Here is a 9,280-nt window from a genome sequence, read left to right as displayed (position 1 = left end):
CCCCCCCCCCCCCCCTCTCCTCCCCCCCACCACCCCTCACCCCTCAACCCAGACCGTTGGGCACGATGTGAACCCGGCTATCGGGGGGGAGAATCTGAGCAGGAATGCAGGCCCCTGACAGACACATCTCGCCGGACCCAGGAGGTAGTATGTTCCCCATTAGGGCTCTTCATCTGATAAAGTGTGAGTGCAAGTGAGAAGGCGGAGGGGCGCCCGTGATCAATACCCGACGGCTCACTTCATCAGAACGGGGGGGGGGGGGGGGGGCAGGCGTTCACTGACGTTGACATCGCCGTGCATTGACGAATCACCGTCGACGCTGCTGCGCTTCCTCTCCAGCTCCACCGCCGTGTCTTGGCGTGCGCTAGGGTCGGGGCTTGGACTGCGCCGCCATCAGGAAAGCGTGGTTCGTCGCCGCCGGCTCGGTTCGGCGCCCCTTCGTTCATCTGAGACGTAGATGTCCTCTGTATCGGCCTCTCTGTTTGCTCCACATGCGGCACAGCGCTATGTTCTTCTCACGAGTGAACCTGATGTTAAAGCCATGTCGTTGGAGGGGAATCGCCATCTGCTGTCCAACGCTGAACACTGCAGCACAGACCAAGTGGCGGCACACTGGGGGGGGTGGGGGGCCGGGGGGGGGGCGGCGTAGGGGGGGGGATGGGGGGATGGGGGGCTGTGTAAGTTCAGGACGGTGGGGGGGCTTGATAAAAACAAGCTGCTCTCCGTTTCGCGGTTTTTATCCCCCGAAAGTCTCCTCGGTTTCCATGAGCACAGCTGAATGTTTTTAGAGGTTCTTACCCCCGCACGGGACACGCTGGGACACTCAGGGGCACTGGAGACGAAGCAGGCCCCCCCTCTCCCGAAGACAGTACCCCGCACTACACTCCGGGCCTTGTGTGCAGCTGGTGGGGGATGACACGAGAGGCGCAGGGCTTTGCCGGGTCTCTAGCTGGTGGATGCTTTGAGAGCTGAGGGTCGTGGGTCTGGCCTGACTCAGGGGCCAGGAGGAAGCCAACGCCAACCGAACTGGCAGGGGATCACAGGTAGCGGGGCCGGCCCGACGCGACGGGCGTTGTTCGAGGCAGCGCAGTGTGTTTTGTTTTTATACGGGGATGTCACGAGACGCCGCCTTTCTGGTTTCTCCCGAAGTAACCGTACTCGGTGAACTCTGTGAACTCTGTGAACTGCTCCTTCTGCTTCCTAACTCTCGTTAGATCTAAACAGAGAAAACAAGTGCGCTGGAGTTAACGATGATCCATGCTTTGCGTGTGGTTTTGTTGCAGACGGTGTACTGGTAGAATGCTGGAGGTTTTTTAAGTGGTGTGCATTCTGTGGATGGCAGTGTCAGGACAGTAGACCAGTTTGTTCCTGTAGCGAGGAGCCTACAGGGTTCCTTGGGTTGACTCATGCTGTGTTGCTGCTGTTCCTCAACGTTGAGACCTCCAGGAAGGCCGGTCCCACCGACATTACTCGTAGCCTATGCATCCCGACTCATGTGGGGAAAAACAGATTCGTTTTCACATTAGGATCCGGCTCTCGGTGTGGGTGGGTTTTTCCTCTGGTCCAATCTGTGTTCTTTCGATCCCGTGCCGTCCTTCAATAAATGCCAGCTCTGAGAATACATCATCCCAGGGCCCCTTGTCCCTCCTATGATGCCATCCAAACGGTTCCACAATTAGCTACTTAACCACTTAATAACACCAGTTAACACCGTATCTCTCTCTTACCCACGGGTCCTGTTCAGGCAGCCTGTTCGTCGAACTCCGAGGCTCGCGCACAACGCGGTGTCCATGGACTCGATTAGGCTCGTAAAGATAACCGGGGATGGCAGTCTCTTGACGGATGGCACCGGCCGAGCTGCGTGCCTCGCGGCCGCTCACAGAGTGATCTGACAGCTGGCAGGCACGGAGACAGGAGCGTAACCACCCTGATGGGTACCAGCTTGCCCAGACAGCCGGTAACCAGAACATTCTTCAGACGTTGCATGTTGCAATGGAGTCACATCATCGCCTCATTAGGGCACCAACGTCGTCTTCCCAGAAGTGTGCGTGCTTGAAAAGAAATTTGGAACAAAACAAATTGTAGGCCTACCCCTTGATTATGTTGTGTGATAAATTCGACGGGTTTGGATGTAGGCGCGCACGTCATGCGTGGCTACTGTTGTCAGTTGGCATTTTAATGGCATTTTAAAGTTCTGACGACCTCTTCTGGCGGAACTATGTACATGCATGTACAGGTCTTAATGTACGAGACCTGACAAGAATTGTTTTTTCACATTATCTTTTCTCGATATATGCAACCCCATTGTCGTCGAAGCTGTATGTGAAATATAAATGAACCTGTTGGGATGACAAAAAAAAACATGTGCACTTTTATTTGTTCTATTTCTTATAACAAATTGATTATTTATCCAAAATGTATTGGCACGTGTAAATCTGTTTTCATTACAAAAACCATTATATGAATAACATTGATATTGCAATTATTCCCTAGGTCAATAGAGAGCATCAACCAGTTTAACCTGGCAATATAATACAATCATTCCGATTTTATTATAAATATATCAAAACCCCTTTTTGTAATTTCATCCTGATTCCACAAGAAGTGATTTTTGTAACAGTGTTTGACCATTGCAATAATCGATGGATTAATTGTATTTATCCACTCTACATTTCTATTTTCTCTCTGCAAATATGACTTATTGCATCTTGATTGTTCTCTGGTTCTCTGTGCTGGTATGCCCTTCCATCGTCTACACATAGCATACTGCAGAACAGTCCAGTCATAGCTAGACGTAATCATTCCACGCGTAGAAAAGATGCATTACGTGGTGGGCTCATCAGCGTAACAGTCGGTATAAAAATGTTGACTTTGACGTCAACCAAAGGGAAGGAAAGGATAATGTCACCATCTTGTGGATAAATAAATCTCCTCTGAGTCTGACTCTAGACCATGCTATGACTGTTGTGTTTGGTCCATTCGAAAATATCCTGCTCGCACACAATGTCCGAGTTGATGAGCAGGTAGCGGTCGCCCACGCAGAAGTGCTTCTGACAGGCGGCGCACTTGAAGCACTCCAGGTGGTACACCTTGTCGCGTACACGCATGGTCATCTCAAACGCCCGGATCCTTTTCTCGCAGGATGCGCACAGGCCGTCCTGACCGAAAAGCCTGTTGGGGATAAAGGAAAGATACGTTTATTTGGTTTGTGAAAGAGAAACACTACACAGCCAACACTTTCGTATGATCTTCCGCTTCTGGAACTACACGTGAGCCCTCTGCTGGTGTAATTAAGACATGTGTTTGCATACACAACGTTTTGCACATCTGGAGAGTGGATGAACAAGAGTGCATAGGGAATCTACCACTGATCATTTGTGATAGCATCTAAATCCAAAATGATTTCTACACATACAGGTGTTACATTTTATTATGATTTCTAATAGGATTAGTATGGCAATATGCGACTCAATAGTATTCACCTTCAATTCATTTTCCTACTATTTCTATTTTTCTTTTCTTTTCTTTATTTTTTACATGTAACTGGTGCCACAATGCATGAATTACTGATGTACTATTTGGTCCTTTGCAGCTATAAAACAACTTCCAGTGAATACAGCTACCAGTCATCAAGAAGCAGGCATACAGTTAGGTCTCTTTCTCAAGGATACCTACAGGTACATTACCCAGGTACCCTTTTGTCTGGGAGGTATATAGCCTACAGTCATATACCCGCCTGATTTCATGGACATGGTTAAGCTTCACATTTTATGGGCCAATGTACAGAACCGTCAGACTCGGCAATGATCAATTCTTGATTATCGGTGACATTGGCGCAACAAATGTGTGGTCATGAACCAGAAAGTTATAATATATAATATAATATACTATATAATTATTTATGTACTTATTAATATTTGTATTGTTGCATCGAATAGCTAATCAGGATCACTGCAGGGCCCACATCAATGATCCTGTTCAACATTGTGTCCCCTCCCCCCCCTCCTCAGCAGGGAGCCTGTAGACGAGAGACCCTTAGAGCAGGACCTCTGGGGGGGGGGGGTGACAGCTTAGAGCCGGGGCCGAACACTGAGGACCCCATGGGCGAAAATCACACCTTCTTCCCTGTTTCTTGAAGTAGATGTTCGACCGAAAACAAACAACAGCTGGATAAAGCTTTCAATATCTATATTCTGACAGTGGAGAGTCTACACGGTGTGTACTACACAAACATTAAGCGGAACAAAGATAAACAATTAGGGTATTTAGCAGACGCTTTTATCCAAAGTGACTTACATCGGTCAATACACACATTGACACACCGACGGCAGAGTCAACCATGCATGGCGAGAGCCAGCTCGTCAGGAGCAGTCAGGGTTAAGTGTCTTGCTCAGGGACACATCAACACTCAGCTAGGAGGTGCTGGGGATGGAACTAGCAACCATTCGGTTACAAGACAACTGCTCTACCTCCTGAGCTAAGCCGACCCCAGAAACGCCACGTTCACCCAAATTTGACCTGGTCTCCCTTCCAGACTTCAGACGCAAACCTAAACCCCGATCCAGGAGACTAGCCTGGGGCTCACCTGAGGTAGTCCCTCCGACACAGCTTCCTCCCCAGCTTGTAGTACAGCCGGCGGCCCACCTCGCCCAGCCGGCAGCCGCACAGGTCGCAGCTCAGGCAGTCCTCGTGCCAGTACTGCTCGATGGCCTTCAGGAAGAAGCGGTCGCCGATGCTCTGCTGACAGCCGCCGCAGGTGAGCAGCGACGGCGGCATCTGGAGGACCTCGTCCACGGGCTCCCTACGGAGGAGGGGGGAGGGGACACAATGTTGGATCATTGAAGTGGGCCCCGCAGTGATCCTGATTCAAGTAGCGATTCAATGCAACAATACAAATATTGAAGTATAACAATAATTATATGGAATATTATATATAATATCTTTAATTTATATGTAACTTTTTAAGGGACTATGAGTAGCTGTAGGATGCTGCAGTGGCCTCATACTCCTAGAAGGAGAAAGTCAGAAGCTATTATAGTCCAATTCATGGGTATTATACGATAGCTAAGTACACACTTTACATGTAGCAGACTCGATTAAGCAATAAAGGGATAGAAAACAGTGGACCACGTTCTGGTTCATGACCACACATTTGTGGTGCCAATGTCAAAGTTAATCAGGAATTTATCATCACAGAGGCTGACGGTTCTGTACATTGGCCCAAATAATGTCAAGCCTAACCATGTTCATGAAATCAAGTTCTCCAAATTTTGTAGAATAACCATCATGCTTGATATAGTTATGCCTTAACAAGTTGGCTAAAGTTGGTATCTGTAGTAAACGACCACTTGAGGGAACCATTTCCTCGTGTTCAGTTAAGCACTGGCTTTAGCTCTCAGTGATCTCTCAGACAAAGGCTAGAAGATAATAGGCCTGCAAACAAAAAATGTTAAATATTTGCAAGGCAAATGCAAAGCAAATTAAATATTTACTCAGTTCTCATGTCCCTTATTTTTAAGTCAAATGTTGGAAACTTTATGCATTGCCTGAAATGATACTTGATGTGGGTTAAAACAAAATAGTTTTTAATGCCTTGCAATTGTGCTTGGCACTTGTTTCTATGAACATATTTACTGTACCGACAGCGATATATTGTTTCTCTTGTTCTGACAGATACACTTATTATAAGTCGCTTTGGATAAAAGCATCTGCTAAATGCTGCTGCAATAAACCTGCAGCAGCCCTGTTCTCATGAAATGCATGCATGGCAAAAGACGTTGTGGCCCAGAACAGAATAGGCCTACTTACTCGTTTGCGTCCATCGTCTTTCTCTCTATCGTGGATGACATTGTTCCAGAATGAAACAAAAAACAAACTATCCGATTTTGATGAAGCGCACGTTTCAACAGTCAACTCTTATCTTCGGGGTGTGAGTGCTCAGTGGGGGGGCGGCGGACTGAGACGTCCCACGACCGTCACCGCACCTGTTCAAACGCCAGCTAAACGCAACTTCAACCTGTGTCAGTCGATAAATAATATTATTTCATTGAGTGCCCCGGGTGGACCGTGTCACAGCACAAGGTTAAACTTGGTCGGCTGTGATGCTGTATCCCAAATGGATGATGGAGGTCGTTTCCCGAGCCAATAAAGCGTGATCACTTGAACCATCCAAGTGGAGCCTAATATTATATCCAACAGCGACTTTAAAACTATGTTGATCCTTCACGTCCATTTAATCCGATTAAAAAAGACCACATGCGTAGACCGAATATTTTCAGGGCGTCTCTGTCTTCCCCCAACCCAGTTGCCGGCAGAAGGGCTCGTCCAATTTAAGAGACGATCGCCGTTATTGTGCAGCATCGCGTTTAAATACATACACCCCCCCTTTGGCCCCTGCTTTCGTTTCCCTCTTCCTGCTCACGACTGTTTGACAATGGGAGGAAATTGTTCTTAAAGCGACAGATAACGACAAGCGGGGTGCACGACTCTCGTTCACGCGAGTGAACTCGAGTCGTGAGCAGAACGCATCGGGCTGGCAATGTGCTCTAGTAACATGTGGTTAACACAGGATTAAAATGGGCATTTCAGACGTCTTTTCTTGACCCTGACACTTAGATTATAGGCTACAAGAGACGGAAAAAGTCTTTATATTTGTAACATGTACCCTTATTGGTTAAATGACAAATGAACTGAAGACAATATCATTCGGGGGGGAAATCATAAAGGAAGCGTAGGCCTGAACCTCATTGTATTAAACTTGTATAAACAACAACTCTAAGCAGTTTGTACCGGTCCTATTATCACGGGCCAGGAGCCTTGTGGCTGCATGTCGGAGGGAATTCCAGCCACAGCCGTTGGTCGGTGCGAGCAGATAAAGCTCCCCCCCCCCCACCACCCTCCCCATCCACACTACCACCGCTCTCCTCAGCCAGAGGAAGGTTGCAGCCAAACGTGTGAGGCGCAGTGCACCCTCATCTGCTGTATGATGCAGTGGCCCATAGGCTACTTCTATAAGGAGAAAGTCAGAAGCTATTATGGTCCAACTCATGGGTATGATACGACAGCTAAATAGAAGATGTGATTGGAGGTGTAGGATTATCTTGTATGTTGTTGCTTTATTTGGGACAGTGCATGACCGAAGTATGTGCATCACACCTGCCTTGATGAACTATCTGTGTGTTGTTTTAACCGGCTAAACCTATGGTGTCTTCTTATCCTTCAACTACGCTCTGTGCTGCTGAACACAAGGACACACTCCTTAAACCAAAGCTTTTGAATGTTAAATGTAAATCAGCCTGCAGTCAGAATGATTCTGATGCCTGTTCACCCCCCCCCCCCCCCCCCCCACACTTCCTGGGGCTGACAAGGACGGCCCAAAGGATGTGCAGAATGCCAACAGATGCAGCTTTCCTGGAGGCTGGTGGGGAGAGGGTGTGTGTGTGTGTGTGTGAGTGTGTGTGTGTGTGTGTGTGTGTGTGTGTGTGTGTGTGTGTGTGTGTGTGTGTGTGTGTGTGTGTGTGTGTGTGTGTGTGTGTGTGTGTGTGTGTGTGTGTGTGTGTGTCTGTGTGATTCTGTCATGATGACACCACACTCATGGCTCTCCAGATAGGCAGGCAGGCTCCAGATGGTTGTGTGAGATAGGAGCAACCACACATATAGCCCGCCATAAAGAATAAACGCCACCCTCTAGCCATCAGATGGGAACGCTCACTCTCTAAATGTCAGAGGAGCTGTGAACGTATGGGGTGGACATGGCGAGACACCTTCTCTCCCCAGAGGAAGAGAAAGAGGAAAATATGGAATGTGTCGTGTCGTTATTACCACATCCATAACTTGTGAGTGTACAGGGTTCTGTTTTGAACATCGTTTTTTAAATATAGTCCATAAAGGGTTTTATTCATGTGGCCAGATTGAACATGGAGTTTGGGAATACAAGCAGTCTGAACGCTGGACAATCTCTCTGGAAGTTTGTGTCACTTACATTATGTCGGGTTTCCTGATTTATAGAGCATTTAGGGTGCTCTGGAGTTTAAAAGCGAAATGGAAAAGGTTGGTTTAAACCATTGTGTTTGTTCATAATCCAATCCAATGGGTTGGTCAAATAAATTCTCATGACACAATAAAAACACAATGGGCCTTATTGTTATTGTAAGCTCAGGATATGTCACTGAATATTCCAAATGCTACAATATCATTAAAACAAAGCTGTGAGACAAGCCAGGAAGTAGAGCCAAATAGGGTCGAGGGATGGAGGTTCAGAGGTCAACGGAGCCCTACCCAGGCCTTGTTAGAGAGTTGTTTTCTGGTTGAACTGCAGCAGTCGGAGGAAATGAGTCACTTATGCAAAAAGCAAGAGCTTCATTGGCCCGTGTGCATCTGAGCCTATCAGTATTAGTGCGAAAAGAAAACACACTATCGATAGACGGGTGCAATCAGAGAGGCCTATCGCCACGCCTACGGCTTCCTGTGTTTTACAATCATATGGCCTTATAAGGTGCCTCTACACTCTTTTTTTATTTCCCTTGGACTGCATTTGACTGGAAAAATATTTGGTTGTTTTAATCTTTGTTTCTCCAAGTCAATATTAAAAAGAGAAAGTGATCAAAATGTATTGAGTGAAATCCATGATTAAAGAGAGAGAGAGAGAGAGAGAGAGAGAGAGAGAGAGAGAGAGAGAGAGAGAGAGAGAGAGAGAGAGAGAGAGAGAGAGAGAGAGAGAGAGAGAGAGAGAGAGAGAGAGAGAGAGAGAGAGAGAGAGAGAGAGAGAGAGGTCATGCAATTAACATGAGCCATTGTTTGCATGATGAACCTGAGTCATTGTTTGTGTTATAAATCATTTGCATCAAGGTCATGTCCCTATGTTTTTTTGTGTGACGTGTGTACGGCTTTAGCATTTTTTTTTATATTCGAGTTTTACTGCCCTCTGCTGATCAAAATTATAGCTTTTATGCAGCTGGAAATTCTACACACATTCTACTGAGAAAAAGGAGCATCCTTATTAAATGTTTGATTTCTTATAAAATGGTAATATTGTGAACATTTATTCGAGTATTTTAGTCTTTATTTTTTTTACTAAATGCAGATCTGCGTGGAGACACAATGTTCTGAAAGCTCTAACCTTTATCTAAAGACAAACCTATTTGCAACCATGGACGTAGAGAACCTGCTGAAAACATACAACTATTGATATAAAGATTTAAAGTTTGATCCACTTGAAGCACTCCCATCCACTTATAGATCTACATCTATAGATAATTAGATATCATCAATATCAACATAT

The 9,280-nt window shown here is 46.5% G+C and overlaps 1 protein-coding gene across 1 annotated transcript; it reads right to left on the bottom strand.

Moving 5' to 3' along the window:
* Nucleotides 1-907: 907 nt before the first annotated feature.
* Nucleotides 908-6,381, bottom strand: lmo2 (LIM domain only 2 (rhombotin-like 1)). Its single transcript, XM_056599409.1, has 3 exons — nt 5,809-6,381; nt 4,586-4,801; nt 908-3,171 (listed from the first exon to the last, which is right to left on the bottom strand). Exons 1-3 carry the CDS (start codon nt 5,847-5,849, stop codon nt 2,946-2,948), a joined length of 483 nt encoding a protein of 160 aa, XP_056455384.1. The 5' UTR covers nt 5,850-6,381; the 3' UTR covers nt 908-2,945.
* Between the last annotated feature and the right edge of the window lie 2,899 nt (nt 6,382-9,280).

The sequence above is a fragment of the Gadus chalcogrammus genome, chromosome 9, assembly GCF_026213295.1.
Source record: "Gadus chalcogrammus isolate NIFS_2021 chromosome 9, NIFS_Gcha_1.0, whole genome shotgun sequence".
NCBI lineage: Eukaryota > Metazoa > Chordata > Actinopteri > Gadiformes > Gadidae > Gadus > Gadus chalcogrammus.
The sequence above is the reverse complement of the archived record's forward strand: the minus strand, read 5'-3'. Positions and strand labels throughout refer to the sequence as shown.

Bases quoted from the DNA above. Each gene is read 5' to 3' on its own strand.
- lmo2 (XM_056599409.1), bottom strand. From the start codon at position 5,849: ATGTCATCCACGATAGAGAGAAAGACGATGGACGCAAACGA. The intron at 4,802-5,808 runs GTAAGTAGGCCT...CCTCCTCCGTAG, and splicing joins AAGACGATGGACGCAAACGA to GGAGCCCGTGGACGAGGTCC. The intron at 3,172-4,585 runs GTGAGCCCCAGG...TATCCCCAACAG, and splicing joins TGTCGGAGGGACTACCTCAG to GCTTTTCGGTCAGGACGGCC.